This window comes from Hyla sarda, chromosome 10 (genome assembly GCF_029499605.1).
Source record: "Hyla sarda isolate aHylSar1 chromosome 10, aHylSar1.hap1, whole genome shotgun sequence".
Classification (NCBI taxonomy): Eukaryota; Metazoa; Chordata; class Amphibia; order Anura; family Hylidae; genus Hyla; species Hyla sarda.
Window position 1 is genome coordinate 81,617,374 of NC_079198.1, and position 19,351 is coordinate 81,636,724.

General features: G+C 42.4%; 1 protein-coding gene across 4 annotated transcripts in view; it reads right to left on the minus strand.

Annotated features, from left to right (window-relative positions):
* DIXDC1 (DIX domain containing 1) overlaps nt 1-19,351 on the minus strand; it is a 183,278-nt gene that overhangs the window by 46,981 nt on the left and 116,946 nt on the right. For all 4 annotated transcript variants that reach the window (XM_056544841.1, XM_056544839.1, XM_056544843.1 and 1 more), the window contains 2 exons: nt 5,787-5,899; nt 1,385-1,530 (listed from right to left, as the gene is read on the minus strand). In XM_056544841.1, the coding sequence (XP_056400816.1) occupies nt 1,385-1,530; nt 5,787-5,899 (259 nt within the window). The remainder of the gene's footprint in view (nt 1-1,384; nt 1,531-5,786; nt 5,900-19,351) is intronic.

The following is a 19,351-nucleotide window of genomic DNA, read 5'->3' on the forward strand; positions in this document are numbered from 1 at the left end:
CTAACTTTACAGCCCCTGTAGCATAGTCAAATAAAAGAAAATCCTGGAATACCCCTTTAAGTACTGTAATGGTTAAGATCTTTTAATATAAGTAATTTACAAATCTGTTTAACTTTCAAGCAGCAGTTGATTTGAAAACATTTGTTTTCTACTTTGTTTCCACCGGAGTTCCCCTTTAAAGTGCTATTCTGGCCACATTAAGAAATTAATCTTAATGCACTTTAAAGATGGGAAAGCAGTGTACACCCAATGGTGATTGACAGTGGGAACAATATTGCAATGGATGTCTAGTAATTGACCAGGCAATGTAGAATATATATATATATAATCCTCAATTTTTTTCAGGGTACGATTATTAATTGTACCAAAAGTAGGTGTTATGTATATGCTAATCTTACCATATGAATGAATTAAACATTAGCCATTGACAAAATGGAGAGCAACCTTTCGACCATGTGATACCAAAAATTGAGAGATAACTGAGAATGTGACACAAGCAAAGTATGTATATAAAACATATTCACCAATGGGTTTTCCATGATTTTATTATTGATGAATAGGCCATCAATAAGAGACCATTAAAGGGGTACTCCGGCCCTGAGACATCTTATCCCCTATTCAAAGGACAGGGGATAAGATATCTCACAGCGGGGGTCCTGCCGCTGGGGACCCCTGCAATCTTGTATTCGCCACCCACCTGTTTGAGCTGCACGCCGCGGTGCCAGCTCACATAAACAGCCGGGTGGCGACCACGGGGCCGGAGTATCGTGATGTCACGACTCCACCCCCGTGTGACGTCACAGTGATGTCACAGGGGGGCCGAGTCGTGACGTCACGATACTCCGGCCCCGTGGTCGCCACCCGGCTGTTTATGTGAGCTGGCACCGTGGTGTGCAGCTCAAACAGGTGGGTGGCGAATACAAGATTGCAGAGGTCCCCAGCGGCGGGACCCCCTGCGGTGAGACATCATATCCCCTGTCCTTTGAATAGGGGATAAGATGTCTCAGGGCCGGAGTACCCCTTTAAGGATTCAACTTTCATATACCCTGGTATAATAATAAGAGACCCCTTTAATCAGCTAATCGTGGGGTTGCTAGAAGTGAGATTCTCAGTGATCTAATATTGAAATCCAATCTTAATGATAGGCTAACAATATAAAAGTCCCAAGATCTTCTAAAGGTAGAAAAGCCACCAAACTGATGGGTCTGAAGCCAAACAGAGAATTAAGTGCAAAAATGACTGGGCAGAACTTTAAAATAGAGGATGAGGTACGAGGATAAGGCGCACTACAAAAGGTGAGTAGTAAATCTAGTCATGTACAGCACACTTCACTGATGCAGGGGACAGCACCCTTCTGAAACCGTACATAGATACGGGTACACACCTGTAAACCGGATATCATTTTTTTGGCTTCCTCCATCTCCTTCTCTAAATGATCCTGTTGCTCCAGGAGATGGTCCTCCCATGAAGTGTCCGGAGATATGACAGGGCTGGTGGGCTGGCATTCAGATAGAGGTACAGAGGCTTCATCTGTGATCAAGAAGAAACAAAGCACCATGTATACAGTACAGAAACTGAAGACAAGGAACTCCTGAAGCTAACTAATACATCTAGTATTATTAAAGGGGTTATACACCATAAGGTGATTTTAGTAGTACGTACCTGCCAGAACTGGGTATTTCCTGTTGAATTTTGTTCTCTAAACTACACATCCCATAGTTCCATAGTTTCCTCCCTCCCACACATCAGCCACCCCACCCTAATCAGGGTGCCTACAGCTGTTGCAAAATGAACTCTCTCCCACCCAGCGGTCGCTCCACCCATTGAAGCAGGACAGACTCCCTCTGATCACCTGACTAGTTGTGTCAGGTGTCAAAGCATTGCAACCTGGGAAATCCCGAGACCTGAGTCATTTTGTATGTTGTTAGAAATAAATATTGGGGTGAAAATCACAGAAGAATTGTGAGAAAACCGTCACACACAGGTAAAGACACTATATTATGAACTACACTAACTTTACAGCCCCTGTAGCATAGTCACATAAAAAAAAAAATCCTGGAGTACTCCGGTGGAAAACTTTTTTTTTTTTTTTTTTTAATGAACTGGTGGCAGAAAGTTAAACAGATTTGTAAATTTCTTCTATTAAAAAATCTTACTCCTTTCAGTACCTTTTTAGCAGCTGTATGCTACAGAGGAAAATCTTTACTTTTTGAATTTCTTTTTTGTGTTGTCCACAGTGCTCTCTGCTGACCCCTCTGTCCGTGTCAGGAACTGACCAGAGCAGCATAGGTCTGCTATGGGGATTTTCTCCTGCTCTGGACAGTTCCTGATACGGGCATCAGGTGTTAACAGAGAGCACTGTGAACAACACAAAAAATGTATTAAAAAATTAAAGATTTTCCTCTTGGTTTTTTTCTGGCAGTTTTTGGAAAACTGCAATTTTTGAGCCAAAGTCAGAAGTGGATCCATATAGGAGGAGAAGTGTAAGTCCTTCCTTTATATGTCCTATTCCTTTTGAATACACTTCTGGCTTTGGCTCAAAAACTGCAGTGGCAGATATCCAAAAACTGCCAGAAAAAAACCAAGTGGAAACGTAGCCTCAATGGTGCTTGGTAGGTTTCATTTTTGAGGGAATTATATAGGAGGTTCTTGTGAGAAACATATGGCAGTACTATCTAGGTTCTAAGGAAGTATTACTTTAATTAAAGGGCTACTCCACTGTCCCAGCGTTTGGAACATTTTGTTCTGAACACTGGGTGTGGGGGTCGTGACGTCATGGACACGCCCCCCTTGGGATGTCACACCACAGCCCTCAATGCAAGTCTATGGGAGGGGGCACGCCCCCTCCCATAGACTTGCATTGAGGGGTGTGGTGTGACATCCCGAGGGGGGCGTGTCCATGACGTCACGACCCCCGCACCCAGCGTTCAGAACAAAATGTTCCGAAAGCTGGGGCAGTGGAGTACCCCTTTAAGTGTCCTGTTTTTTTATAAAAAAAATTTTTTTTAATATACACTATATTTCAGTTCCTCACCATTTTAGGGGTCATTTTATTGTCCGTGGATGGGGGTATTCCTGTTTACATCCAGAGGCACCGTAGACCTAGTCCTGTTCTGAGCTGAGAAGTAGCTACAATTGTCTCCAGTCTAGGCAGCTTGGAATCCACACTGATACATTGTAGCAAAACACCACAAAGAATTGCGCAGCAGATGTAAGTATTAAGCGGTCAGTATTGCCAAGACTGGAGACATTTGAATACACTTCTAAGCTACAGTATGTGGCACAATGGTTTTAGCACTATACAGTACTTTTACCTTGGGTCTAAAATAGCAGGTAGGGAGCCCGATGCCGATAGCAAGCAATTACAGCACAGCTTTCACTTCTTATAGTGCTCCTGAAATGAAAGCTGCATTGTGATTGGTTGCTATGGGGAACAGACAGACATTCTATTAGACAGATATTATACATCCACCCCGGTGTTTTAGTTTTTCCTGGAATAACCTTTAAAACTGCCCAATTTATATTTTTCTGCCCAATCCAAAAGGCTCACTTTAAATGGACACTGTCCCTTTAAAAAAAACTTTGGACATGTTGTAGAGACATGTCAAAAGTTTTGATCGGTCACGGTCTGAGTGTTCAAACCATGATGGATAGTTAGAACTAGGTGGTAGAAGAGTGTACGCTAAGCGAGACAAACTTACAATGGAAGTCTATGGGATTGTTTATATCAACCGCACTTTTCTCTCCACTTGTTATAACAATTGGTCGGGGTCTAAACGCTCAGACCCCGACTTATCAAAACTTTTGACAGGTGCACTTTAAGACTGGGTTTACTTGATGTATGTATTTTTACATCTGTAAATTTACAGTCACAAGTCTTGGTCCAACAGAGGGTCTGATGACCCAATCTGAAAGCTGTCATTTCAGGTCACCAGGCTTGCAGCCTTAAAGGGGTACTCCGCTGCCCCAGCGTTTGGAACATATTGTTTTGAAGGCTGGGTGCGGGTTGTGGCATCACGGCCACGCCCATCATTGCATCACACCACGCCCCTTCAATGTAAATCTATGGGAGGGGGCAAGGCAGCTGCCACACCCCCTCCCATAGACTTGCACTGAGGGGGCGTAGCGTGACAATGGGCATGGCCGTGACGTCACGACCCCCACAGCCTGCACCCAGCGTTCAAAACAATATGTTCCAAACGCTGGGGCAGTGGAGTACCCCTTTAATATAAATTTAAAGATATGTGTGAATCTAGCCTAAGGGTACATTCACACGGGCGGATGTATTTGCGGGTTTCCCGCTGCATATTTGAAAGGGGGCAGGCTCTTCTCGGCTGTCCACAGAAGATTTTCCACGGCAGAATTTACGCTGCGGAAAATCCGCCCTAAGCCCCATTAAAGTCAGTAGGGTCTGTGGCAGATTTTCCGCACCGGAAATTTCACCGCGGAAAATCTGCTGCGGACGGTCGAGAAGAGCCCGCCCCCTTTCAAATACGCAGCGGGAAACCCGCAAATACATCCGCCCGTGTGAACGTACCCTAACAGTAAAGGTAGCAGTGGAAAAGATTAGCCCTATTCAATGGAACTAATCTGCATCCTGCGGTTTCCATGGTAATAACGCTGGGAATAAATGACATGTCACTTATTTGTTGTTTTTAAAATACACACTCAAAGTAATATCTGCAATTCACACTTAGAACTGTTGCATGTATTCCCATAACAATAGGGCTTTATAGAATGCACACCAAAATGAGCACTCAAAAATTCTGTGTGAACCCGGCCAAAAGCCAACTTCTGCCTATTATATACCGTGGTCCCTCAAGTTACAATATTAATTGGTTCTGGGACGACCATTGTATGTTGAAACCATTGTATGTTGAGACATTAACTCTATGGAAACCTGGTAATTGGTTCTAAAGGCACCAAAAGGTCATCCAAAATATAGGAAAAAGTGAGAATTAAAGAAAAAAAGTAGATAACTAATACAGATAAAGCAAATCCTTATATATAAAAGTAAGAAAGATCTGCTGGGAGCTGTAATCACTGTCTATGTCAGTGTTTCCCAAGAAGGGAGCCTCCGGCTGTTGCAAAACTACAACTCCCAGCATGCCCGGACAGCCAAAGGCTGTCCGGGCATGCTGGGAGTTGTAGTTTTGCAACAGCTGGGGGCACCCTGCTTGGGAAACACTGGTCTATGTAGAGGACAGGAGCTTCTTCAGGGTCCTGTACAGTACACGTAATGTCCTAAAAAAGTAACATGGAGCCGCCCTCACCTGGTGTCCAGAGGAGCAGCTAACCCTGGCACAGGTAAAGTGTACAGAACATGTAATATCTCCCTGTACTGTAGGGGGCTCTACCAGACACCAGTCAGTGCATACGCTTCAGTAATATAGGTAAAGTGTACAGAACATGTAATACTTCCCTGTACTGTAGGGGGCGCTACCAGACACCAGTCAGTGCATACACTTCAGTAATATAGGTAAAGTGTACAGAACATGTAATACTTCCCTGTACTGTAGGGGGCGCTACCAGACATCAGTCAGTGCATACGCTTCAGTAATACAGGGGTTTTACCAGTGAATGCCCATTCTGATTGATCAGTTCTTCCGGCCATTGACACATTTCACAGATCTGGATTGTCTGTACATTGTATGTTGAATCTGTTTTCAAGTTACAATGGTCCAGAAAAGACCATTGTATGTTGAAACTATTGTATGTTGAGGCCATTGTAAGTTGAGGGATCAGTGTATTGTACCAGCACAGAAGTGAGAACAGGACTGCCTCACCTTTCTTAGATATGTTCTCTTCACATTGTATGATTGTAATCTCGGCCTTCTCTTCACACTGGACTCCATTGACCTCTGACTTTGCGCTGTGCACAGGACTTGGCGATGCCAGGCTACAAGAAAACATATTGAGAGGTTAACAGTGACAGATCCAGACGGTTTTATACCATTATAAAGCCTATTTTCCCTAGTGAGTTCAATGGTTGAAATATCGCAGCTTCACCACTAATGGCATGTGAGAACCCAAGAGAAGTGTGACCACGTAACATTACCATACGCAGGCATTTCTATGATAAATATGTCTTCTTATGCAGAGACGTCTTCCTGCAGTATTCATTTCTTACTTCTAGGGCTTCTTCTAATTTATGGATCCCTATTGAATTATGGAAAATTGCAGCTGTCAGACGAGCTTCAATTCATCCTTAATGATCAGACAGTGCAATCGCATTAGTCTCCATGGGGTGGTGGTGGGCTTAGTGCTATTTAATCCTTTATGGAGAGACCCTGATCATCTGCTGGGCTGAAACACAACCTTGACCGGGGCTAATGATTTTACCTCTCACCAAGACAGATGCATTAGCTAAAAGGAACCTTTAGGACAGTGGTCTTCAAACTGTGGCCCTCCAGATGTTGCAAAACTACAATTCAGTTAACCAAACAAACACAAGGCAAACATTTAAGCGCCGTATGTAGGTCCAGGGTGTACCAATATATAACCAAAAAACAGAGAGACCCACGATACTGACAATATTTCATAAAGGTATAACAATCTTTATTAGACAGAATAAGACATACAATTAAAATAATTAAAAAGGCAGAAGATGACCATGGGCAGGAGACAAACAGTGCTGGTGAATCCGGTATGGGTAATGTAGGTAATCAATCCCAAAAATGGGAAAAAGAAACACCTAAGAAAACTACCTGTCATAAACCCACAAGCCAGGAACACCAAGTACCAACACCCCAACGCACGTTTCGCGTATGGGCTTCGTCAGGGGGCATGACACGCCCCCTGACGAAGCCCATACGCGAAACGTGCGTTGGGGTGTCGGTGCTTGGTGTTCTTGGCTTGTGGGTTTATGACAGGTAGTTTTCTTAGGTGTTTCTTTTTCCCATTTTTGGTTCCATTTTGTTTATACTACTGTATTGCTGCCTCCTATCTTATATTTATATATGCTAGATGCTATACTTATATTGTATACACTAGGAATCTGCAGTCTTTTCAGTATTATATTGTATATGTTCCTCATTGATTACCTACATTACTCATACCGGATTCACCAGCACTGTTTGTCTCCTGCCCATGGTCATCTTCTGCCTTTTTAATTATTTTAATTGTATGTCTTATTCTGTCTAATAAAGATTGTTATACCTTTATGAAATATTGTCAGTATAGTGGGTCTCTCTGTTTTTTGGTTATAAAACTACAATTCCCAACATGCCCGGACAGCCGTTGGCTGTCCGGGCATGCTGGGAGTTGTAGTTTTGCAACATCTGGAGGGCCACAGTTTGAAGACCGCTGCTTTAGGAAATGGCAAGTGCTCAATACAGGGCACAGCCTAGGAAATCTCAGCGCAATACTGTAGTTAAGAAAGACACAATAAATGAAGTTATTGGTCCTTTTTTTTCCCCTTATCAATGTCTGTAAAAACCTGCAGTTCTCCAATTCTATGATCAAGCAGTCAGGAACAGGTAGGACTGAAATCATCAAGTGTGAGTGAACAGAAGGGACTAAAACTATCAAGTGTGAGTGAGTAGAAGGGACTAAAACTATCAAGTGTGAGTGAACAGAAGGGACTAAAACTATCAAGTGTGAGTGAGCAGAAGGGACTAAAACTACCAAGTGTGAGTGAGCAGAAGGGACTAAAACTATCAAGTGTGAGTGAGCAGAAGGGACGAAAACTATCAAGTGTGAGTGAGCAGAAGGGACGAAAACTATCAAGTGTGAGTGAGCAGAAGGGACTAAAACTATCAAGTGTGAGTGAACAGAAGGGACTAAAACTATCAAGTGTGAGTGAGCAGAAGGGACTAAAACTATCAAGTGTGAGTGAACAGAAGGGACTAAAACTATCAAGTGTGAGTGAGCAGAAGGGACGAAAACTATCAAGTGTGAGTGAGCAGAAGGGACTAAAACTATCAAGTGTGAGTGAGCAGAAGGGACTAAAACTATCAAGTGTGAGTGAGCAGAAGGGACTAAAACTATCAAGTGTGAGTGAGCAGAAGGGACTAAAACTATCAAGTGTGAGTGAGCAGAGGGGACTAAAACTATCAAGTGTGAGTGAGCAGGAGGGACTGAAACCATCTAGTGTGAGTGAGCAGAAGGGACTAAAACTATCAAGTGTGAGTGAGCAGAAGGGACTAAAACTATCAAGTGTGAGTGAGCAGAAGGGACTAAAACTATCAAGTGTGAGTGAGTAGAAGGGACTAAAACTAGCAAGTGTGAGTGAGAAGAAGGGACTAAAACTATCAAGTGTGAGTGAGCAGAAGGGACTAAAGCTATCAACTGTGAGTGAGCAGAAGGGACTAAAACTATCAAGTGTGAGTGAGCAGAAGGGACTAAAACCATCAAGTGTGAGTGAGCAGAAGGGACTAAAACCATCAAGTGTGAGTGAGCAGAAGGGACTAAAACTATCAAGTGTGAGTGAGCAGAAGGGACTAAAACTATCAAGTGTGAGTGAGTAGAAGGGACTAAAACTAGCAAGTGTGAGTGAGAAGAAGGGACTAAAACTATCAAGTGTGAGTGAGCAGAAGGGACTAAAGCTATCAACTGTGAGTGAGCAGAAGGGACTAAAACCATCAAGTGTGAGTGAGCAGAAGGGACTAAAACTATCAAGTGTGAGTGAGCAGAAGGGACTAAAACTATCAAGTGTGAGTGAGCAGAAGGGACTAAAACCATCAAGTGTGAGTGAGCAGAAGGGACTAAAACCATCAAGTGTGAGTGAGCAGAAGGGACTAAAACTATCAAGTGTGAGTGAGCAGGAGGGACTGAAATCATCTAGTGTGAATAAGCAGGATGGACTGAAACTATCAAGTGCCCACAAAAGGTAAATCTAGGAGATGTTCATGCCGGATGACTGGCGATGCAGGGTGGAGGCTCGTGACATCACGGCCACACTCCCTCAATGCAAGTCTATGGGAGGGGGCATGACAACCGTCATGCCCCCTCCCATAGTCTTGCATCGAGTGGGCGTGGTCGTGATGTCACGAGCCTCCGGCGCTGCACCTGACGCTCTAAACAAATGCCGGGTGCTCCCCCCGATCAGACATCTTATCCTCTATCCTTCGGATAGGAGATAAGATGTCTAGGGGCGGAGTACCCCTTTAAGGGACACTTTATATCTGAATCAATGGGGCAGATTTATTAAAGGGGTGTTTTTGTCCAGCCCATTTTTGGAGTTTGGTGGGACATTATGTCCAATTTGCTTTTTTTCCTCCCTTTTTTGGTTTAGTTCCAATACACACAAAGGGAATAAACATGTGTATAGCAAAACATGCGTTACTGCAATCCTTTTCTGTGAGAAATACTTCATTTTCTTGAAAAATTTCAGGGGTGTCAACATTTACAGCCATGACTGTAAGAGCCCAATATTTCAAGGTTTATTTATGCTATAAAAGAATAAATAGATAAATAATATGATATATCTGGCTATTATAGGTGGCTATTCAATAAGTGTCTACGGCCGGTCTAGCGCTTGTCCACCGTTTACCAAAGAGCCGATGTGATTGATTCTGGGCAGAATGTTATGGTATAAATATTACTACACGGAGCGTCGTAGTCACATAACAAGAAGACATCCTTTTACATGTTCAAAGCACCTTCTATTTTTTTATTTCAACAACTATTGTATATTTCTGCACCATAAAAGGATATAAAATGTTAATGTTGAAACATGTATGATGCCCTATTAAAATATGGCCAATTGTGTCAGGAACTTCTTCAAAGCTTTAGGAATTTTAGAATATATAAGTTATAAATACTGAAATGTGTTATATACAGGTAATTACTCCATTGACTGATATAAGGTCTATGCTTACAATACATTATACAATTGCAGCTCTTCCAGTAGGGATGTATGGAGACATGTCTACATGTGGAATTCATTATAAATCCAGATATGAAGTGACAGCTCGCCAGGTGGCAGCTTCTGATCAAGCAGCAGACGCTCTCATCTTGATAAGACTGCTCCTCTTATTCACCAGCTTAAAAGGCCAAACATCTCATTAATGCCAGCCGGCAGCTGGGCCATGATGGAAATTAATTTAAAGGAAAATCATGATTAACTCTATTGAAGCAAAAAAACTCATAGAATTAAATCACGTGACATGATTGTTGGTTTTGTTGTCTTAAAGGGAAATAATGCCCAAAATGTTTGCCAAGCAAAATATTCAAATGGAGCTAGATTCTTACCGACATGATCTATCTATCTATCTATCTATCTGTCTATGTGATGCCTATGGTCTAGTCCCCTTTTTGCTCCTGCAGACGCACAGGACTGCTCCTGTTGTACTTACCGCGAGTCCCCGCCACTGCAGCTGGATATAGCACACTCAGTTACGCTTTGCCTACATTGCATATTTATGCTGCATGTAAGTACTTTACATAGGCTGTTGGAATACTTGAGCGGTTGTTCCCGGTGACGGGTGGGAACCCCATATATCGGGTTCACGCTCCCCCTAGTTCTTTAACTCCTCTGATGACGTCATGACATTTATCTCAGTATTGACAGAAATGCGATGGAAGGGGTGAGAGTGATTGTATAGGATTAGGATATGTCTTTTTATGTATCCTTATGGTACAGGGTTGCTTAGACTCACATGGATCTGTACAAAAGTGTGGGAATATTCTTACCCTGTATATACTGACAACGTTGTATGTATCTCTTTATTGAGTTGCGACGATACTTGGATAGGGGCATTTTAAATTGGTGTTGGACCTGCACTACAATTTTAGTGTATTTTTATTGTAACTTGGAATAAAGGTTATATTTTAGGCACTTCAAGTAAGGTGATTTAATACAAGTAAAGTTCTACAACCCACTTATGTGGCATAGAGGCTTTTTGGCCGTCAGGCACCAGGACCAGGGTGTAACTATACGTCATATAGTTACCGTATATACTCGAGTATAAGCCGAGTTTTTAAGCACGATTTTCCGTGCTGAAAAGGCCTCCCTTGGCTTATACTCGAGTGAACTCTCCACCTGTCAATCCCTTCTCAGTGGTCTTCAACCTGTGGACCTCCAGATGTTGCAAAACTACAACTCCCAGCATGCCCAAACAGCCATCGGCATGCTGGGAGTTGTAGTTTTGAAACATCTGGAGGTCCGCAGGTTGAAAACCATTGCGGCCTTCGTCATCATCCAGACCCCCCTTTAGTTTTCTACTCACCTCCCCTCGGTGGGAAGAAAGGGCGAGCTGGTCCGGGCCATCTATGCTGCAGGGACCATCCGGTGGGGAGGGTTAGTCGTTCCGGGCTGTCCATCTTCACCGGGAGGCCCTCTTCTCTGGGCCGGCCCCGGACTAGTGACGTTGCCTTGATGACGACGCACAGGGACATCCCTGCACATGAACGTCCCTGTGCATCGTCGTCAAGGCAACGTCACTAGTCCGGGGCCGGCCCGGAATGGAGAAGAGGGCCTCCCGGTGAAGATGGACAGCTCACAACGCCTAACCCTCCCCACCGGACGGTCCCTGCAGCATAGATGGCCCGGACCAGCTCACCCTTCCTTCCCACCGAGGGGAAGTGAGTAGAAAAGGAAAGGGGGGTCTGGATGACGACGAAGGCCGCAGTGGTCTTCAACCTGCGGACCTCCAGATGTTTCAAAACTACAACTCCCAGCATGCCCGGACAGCCGATGGCTGTCCGGGAATGCTGGGAGTTGTAGTTTTGCAACATCTGGAGATCCGCAGGTTGAAAACCACTGAAAGGGATTGACAGGCGGTGATGATGAAGGGGGGGGGATGATGACAGGGTGATGATGATGAGGGTGTTAATGACGGGGGTCTGGATGATGACAGGGGGGATGATGTATTTCCCACCCTAGGCTTATAGTCGAGTCAATAACTTTTCCTGGGTTTTTGGGGTGAAATTAGGGGCCTCGGCTTATATTAGGGTCGGCTTATACTCGAGTATATACGGTACACTTTATATAGCAGAAATATGGTACTCCTAGCTGATGACCTGATGCAAGGGAAGAGAAGTCTTGTGGCTCTCAAACAGAACTAAATATACAAAAAAGGGTTCTAGAAATGAATAAATAAATACATTTTATCTAGTTGTGTATGATATTTTTCCATTAACACAATCTCATTCAAATTCTGTGACCAAAAGTGATGCTAGTTGTCAGGTAGATCTTCACTGGGCACTGTAAATACTTATATATTATGTATGGGATTTTACATGAAATCAGACAAAGCCAGAAGACAATCCTCCAGAGATTTCTTCACATGCAATGTCTTCTCACTAAACATTCTCGGCCCAGGCCTAATCATTGATCTAATTTATTAGACGGCCAATTCACAGTAACAAATTGCTAAGGACGAGCCTGAAATTGAGGTCACATGCTTTATGTATAAATCCTGATCCAGACTGATGATCAATATGACACGAATAGAAGACTACAGAGCGGTGTTATTTATCAGAATCAAACAGGAACGAAAATCAATGTATAAAATGCAAGTGTGTCTAACGTATATAAGACCATCAACTGATTTCCATTGTAATTCGGGGGAAACGCTTCAATTCTGTTTAGGAGTACAATGACTCTCCTAATAGTAGTGTTTGCTATTAGACATATTATCACTTTTAGGCATCACAAACTCATCAGTCCTTATAGATCCATAATGCAAATCAGTAGGCACTTTATGTGCTGCCACATGATGCCCCCGAAACAGCCTGATATGACGAATACATTCCAGCTTCTTTGGGGAGAATACTTCTCTAATACCACTTCCGAAAGGAAATGCCATTATTTTGCGTTCTCATGAAAGACATCCAGAGGTACAGCATTGGCCCAGATTTGAACAATATGGCTCTGTACAGCTTGGATCTTGTAGAGACCTGTAATTTATTTGGGTGCATGAGGCCTTCAACCAACACAAGTGGAAAAAGAATGGTTAATCAGCTAAAGATAGTATTAGGAGCCAATTCTGTGCCCCTCAGGCTGGCAATAGATGCCAGTTTGGAGTGGATTTACTCCGGGAGATAGATTGAGGATAAGCAAATGTCATCAAGGCATTAGGTCACTATGGCCAGTTTGATAACAGTCATGTTTATCTAGTACTGTAAAATATCTAACTTATAGAATATCAAGGTAAAACCGGCACTGCTAGCTCTGTGAAAAGGGAATGTCTTTTGGAATGTAAAAGTAGGAGTACGATGGTGCTCTAGCGTGGCAAGCAGATGCAAACTATTTTCTAAGGAAACAAGAAATGCTGGCGACTCACCGATTCTTCTCAAGTCTTCTTTATTGACGTATAATACTCACATACAGATAACTGTTGGAGGGGGGGGACACATACCGGGGGGTACAAAGGCGACAGCAGCAGCCGATGTTTCGCACGGGTTACGTGCTTCGTCTGGCCTTGAAGGCCAGACGAAGCACGTAACCCATGCGAAACATCGGCTGCTGCTGTCGCCTTTGTACACCCCGGTATGTGTCGCCCCCCCCCAACAGTTATCTGTATGTGAGTATTCTACGTCAATAAAGAAGACTTGAGAAGAATCGGTGAGTCGCCAGCATTTCTTGTTTCCTTTGAAAATTGTTAAAATATCTAACTACTTATCATATAATAATAGAAAAAAGGTCACATTGTTTAAGATAAGGCCATACTCCTCATCTAAAAGCCGTGTGGCGTGTCTACTGGCTCAACTTCACCTCCTAGCACCTTCTTGACTAATGTACAAGGCCCTGTATGTCAATTAAGGAGGGTCTGGGAGCTGAGGACCAGCATGGAGGTGTGCCAGGCTGTGGCACTTGTGCACCTTAGCACTGCCTCCTTGACACTTGGATAGGCAATACAAATGCAATTTTATATGTTTGGCACCTACCATCAGCTCCAAGAAAGGTACCGTAGCTTGCTTTTATACCACAACAGCTATCCAACAGTGTCTGCAGCTCTTAGCAACAAAGAAGCTGAAAGAATCTCATTAAAGGAGTATGACCATATCCTAAAGTAGTGTGACCTTATTAATAAACATATTATTATTTAATAAGTAGTTACATATTACACAGTACTAGATAAAAGTGACTGTTATCAAACTGGCCATAGTGACCAGATGCCTTGATGACATTAGATTAGAACTAACAGGTTCTCTTTAAATGGGTTATCCAGAGATAGACACATAGAGCTAATTTCTTCCCAAACAGTACCACCTCTGTCTTAAAATGGATACTACGCTGGAAAACATTATATATATATTTTTTTAAAATCAACTGCTACCAGAAAGTTAAATAGATTTGGAAATTACTTCTATTTAAAAATCTTAATCCTTCCAGTACTTTTCAGCTGCCATTTGCTCCACAGGAAGTTCTTTTCTTTTTGGATTTCCTTTTGGTCTGACCACAGTGCTCTCTTCTGACACCTCTGTCCATTTTAGGAACTGTCCAGAGTAAGAGTAAATCCCCATAGTGAACCTCTCCTGTTCTGGACAGTTCCTGACAGGGACAGAGGTGTCAGCAGAGAGATGTTTAAATAGAAGTCATTTACAAATCTGTTTAACTTTCTGGCACCAGTTGATTTAAAGAAAAATGTTTCCAGTGGAGTACCCCTTTAGGGTTGTGTGTGGTATTGCTGCTCATTTCCATTGAACTGGAGATAAGGTGTTATATCAGTGAATGGAGCCAAGTTGTAATAACACACACAACCTGAGGACAAGGGTGGTGCTGTTTTTGGAAGAAATTAGCTCTGTGTTTCTATTCATGGATAAACCCTTTAAGACATGACCAATAAAAAGACCCACAGGGCTTACATGTGACAAGCTAATAGCCAGGCACTTTAGGTGTGACAACACCAACCACTAGTTCTGGAGCTTGCCTTGTGAAAAGACTCCTTTAGGGCTATTAACAAAGTTGGAGATTATTTGTCCATTTTTTCTAGGACACAGAGAAATATATATATATTTTTTCCTGTAGCCTTTTTTTTTTAGAGTACAATCAATACTGTCAGTATAAATGAATCATGAGAATGACAGATGTGTTTTCTGGAAGGAGATTCCTCTTGCAGTTAAAGATATTCTAATGAACATCAAAGGGTGGATGTGCCGCCTATAGTCAGGCTTTCCTGAATTATCAAGGGTCTACTAAGGCTTTTACGACCTAAAATATATTTGCTTTTCTATTCATCCTCTGAGAAATCAGTAGTCTGGTTCCCCTTCTGTACCGATCCCATCATCCAATGCGTCTCCCTACATCCTGCACTGGCTCACACTTTGCCCATGACAAATCTTATTAGTCAAACACATGGGTCATGATGTACCAATGTAGGAAATATTACTTTCATGCCCAGGCTTTAGGATTTTTATGTACAGTTTTTTTTTTTTTTTTTTTTTTACTGATCTCTTTGTTAATATCAATGTTGGGGACTTATGAAAACTGCCTTGGTTGTCCATAGTAACAAATGACAGATTTTACTTTCAAAGCATACTGTAAGAAATGAAAGCAGGGATGTGACTGGTTGCTTTAGGAAATAAAGACATATTCTCTTTTAGATTTTTTTTATCTGCCCCAGTGTGGTTTTTTTTCTTCCTAATTGCAGCAAATAGCATAAACCAGTGGCCTCAAACTGTAGCCCCCCAGATGTTGCAAAACTTCAGTTTGGGAGTTGAAGTTCTGCAACATCATAAGGCCCACAGTTTGAGACCACTGACATAAACAGAACTGGTCAGTGAGTTCACTATGGTCATATTAATATTTATGACAGTTGTAGAAAACTATGTATTAAAAGTAACATTAAACCTAGAAACAAATAATGCAAGTAAATAGGAAATACCCTCACCCCCTCCAGTATTCACCTGTCTGCAGGAATTTTATGTTTGTTCCAGAAAAAACTGGGGTGGTGCATAAACAAAGAGGTATGGCTAACGGCAGATGGGGAAAAGGGGGGAGGCTCCTGCTGCAGCAAGTTGTCTTACAACCAGGATTGGGATGTTGATGAGATGGAGGAGGAAGAGACATGGCTGTTATAGGACACATAGAGAAAATATATTTACTAGTTTTAATTGTATTATGATACAAAATATAATGGTCAGAAGAAGATAAAAGGGGAAAAGCATCATTTTTTGAGAGCATTTTCTGTTTAGTGTTCTTTTAAAGTCCCATTTTACATTCCAAATAATCTAGTAACAGGCTATAAAAACAGACAACATGGAGGCTTGTCTTACATTTGACTTTAGTTGCCATCCACACAAACCTATTGAGAATCATAGTATAGTAGAGAGAGGGAAAGGGATATGGATTCCCTATAGCTCTGGTTCCGTATTACTGAGCCATAGGCACTCTGTGTGTCAATGTATAATTTTTCTTTAAATACTAGAATAAATGCTTCAAGAGAAGGAATCAGAGGCATTTTATAGAAAGTATGGGCCCATATCTTTCTATGGTCTGTAAAACATAGGTCCTTGATGCAGTGTGCATGAGGCCTTAGACTAGGCACCAATACACATAAGGTAACTATTCTTCCTATACTCATTCAACAAACAGTGATCTATATTGACCCCATCAATATGCATGCTTGAAAAACTCAATCATTTCTGACACAGCAACATTTCACATAAAACTATGGTGCTGAAATTAAGGAATCTACATATATATTGATTAGAAGATGGAAGAAAATCAAGGATATATGGTCAGTAATTCACTTACTAACCCTTTAATGATTGCCAATATCTCTTAAGGCAGCCATGTTTTCACAGCGCTGTAGAATAAGCCCCACACTGGTGCCCTGTACTGTCTTAGAGCCATTTCTTCTGCTGTCAAATGACATGATGGCTCCTGTTCTAAAAGCCAGGACTGGAGAAAAATCTGATCCCAGAAATCAAGAATGACTGTGACATGACCACAAGTGGCTCCCTCCTTCCACTTAGTCACCAGGTTTCCCAGTGATGTAACCGGGGACCCTTGTGCAGCCAGCCATAAGGACCAATGAAGAACCCAGGGCTGTCTGCTCGCTTTCCCTGCACACTTAAGCTAGCTATACATTAGATATGTGTGACACAAACCATCTAATTCTGATGAGATAAGCCACCCATCTAATGTGTATGGTTGCCTCCTGACTCTTCCCAATGACAGATATTGGGAAAGAGAAGTGCAGTGTACCTGTACACCTGTTTTTTGTGTATAGTGTGAACAGTTATCTGACCTGATGTATGGCTAACCTTAAAGGGGTATTCCAGGCAAAAACTTTTTTTTGTATATCAACTGACTCCGGAAAGTTAAACAGATTTGTAAATTACTTCTATTAAAAAATCTTAATCCTTCCAATAGTTATTAGCTTCTGAAGTTGAGTTGCTGTTTTCTCTCTGCTTTCTGATGACTCACGTCCCGGGAGCTGTGCAGCTCCTATGGGGATATTCTCCCATCATGCACAGCTCCCGTGACGTGATATCATCATTGAGCAGTAAGACAGAAAACTTCAGAAGCTAATAACTATTGGAAGGATTAAGATTTTTTAATAGAAGTAATTTACAAATCTGTTTCGGAGCCAGTTGATATATAAAAAAAAGTTTTTGCCTGGAATACCCCTTTAACCTAATCCAAACATATTGGACATTCAGACCTTTCCTACCAGTTTGATGCTTGTAATCTCAGGGGCTCTAAACATTTTAGGGACTAGCTCTGAACAACTACTGACCAACCACGCCATCTGCTGCTGTTGGAACTTTAAAACTGTTAAATGTTCAAGAACTGTGTCTCCCTATATATGGATGATCCCTAACAAAAAGTGAACTGTTGAACTGCACTGCCCTCTGGTCTTATTCCTCCATCCTCTGGTGTCATGGTTTTACCTGCACCAGCTTAATATCAAGTGCACTTTGAGGTACCATCAGCCTGACATTGTATTTAGTGTGCCCTGGGAAAGATCTAGAAAGATCTACTAAAGGACTTGTACAGCCCCCCCAAACCCCCACCCATTACTACTGCTGGCATGTGCTGGAGGGGTGTCCTGAGGCCAGATGTCCCACTCTAGCTAATATGACATGTGAGTGTGCGGCACTATAGCTTCCAGATGACCCTTCAGAACAATACCTGCATCCTCACAGTGACACACTGAAGAATGATCAGACATGTTGAATGGAAAAAATAACAAAAATTACAAAAAATACAGTAAATTAGACAACATCAAAAAGTACGCTTCTTAAGCATCAGCATGACTGCAATAACTTGAAGTGTAAAGTGTGAATGTTTAAAAAAAATAAAATAAAATGAAGCTTTTTCCACATTCGTGTTATAAAACAGTAGAACAGAAGTTAGTCCCTAATTGTCAATCAATCAAAGAAGGGAGGGGAGGGAGAGAGCTCAGCACCTCCTCTTTGACACTTCAGCTCGGAGTCTGATCTACAGCTGACAGATTCCATTTAAACTTCAGTACTAATGCAGAAAGTAATGAAATGGATACTGAAGATACACGGGTGATAGTTAGTCCTGATATATGTTGGATCTATAATCTTTGCTAATTGAATATGATGTCATCCTAAGTGAAAAGTACTGCACGTAGTGTCAGCTGAGACAATTCTAGGCAAAAGGTCGGAATTCATCCTGACTAAAATGCACAAGTGAGAGGAAAAGAGATCAATGGAGATGTGACATAAATTCTTCTAAGTCTTACAAAGGAGCAAACGCAGCCTTTTATGTGTTCATCCAAGTCAAACCTTGTCAATTGTAACAACTGCAGACACCACGGCAAGCTATATAGCAGTATGACCATTCTAATCCGATGCACTCAAGTCTGTAGCATTTGCAACTCTCAGCTATTGTGCTGAAAACCGGCTAGCTGCTAATCATGGCGTAAAAGCAGACACAAATACGCCCAAATTAGGTCTGGGCGGTATACCAATTCATACCGAAATTTTTGTGCTGCATTATATGAATTTTAACCCATACCTCAATACCGGTTTGGCCCCTCACCCTCGGGAATGAATGAATCAGCCCAGCGCTGCGCTGTCCCCACATCGGGGAACTAATCCTATGTGACCCGCGAGCGCTGTTCTGCCCCCCCCAAATTAATTATTAGCCCAGCGCTGTCCCCATCAGGGTACTACTCACATGTCACCCGCATGCGCTGCCCTCCTCGTCCTGATTGTTGCGGCTGCCGGCGCTGACACTCTATACCAGTGGTCTCCAACCTGTGGACCTCCAGATGTTGCAAAACTACAACTCCCAGCATGCCCGGACAGCCGTTGGCTGTTTTCTGGACCATTGTAACTTGAAACCAGACTCAACATACAATGTACAGATAGTCCAGATCTGTGAAACATGTCAATGCCCGGATGAACTGACCAATCAGAATTGGCATTCACAGGTAAAACACCTGTATTACTGAAGTGTATGCACTGACTGGTGTCTGGTAGT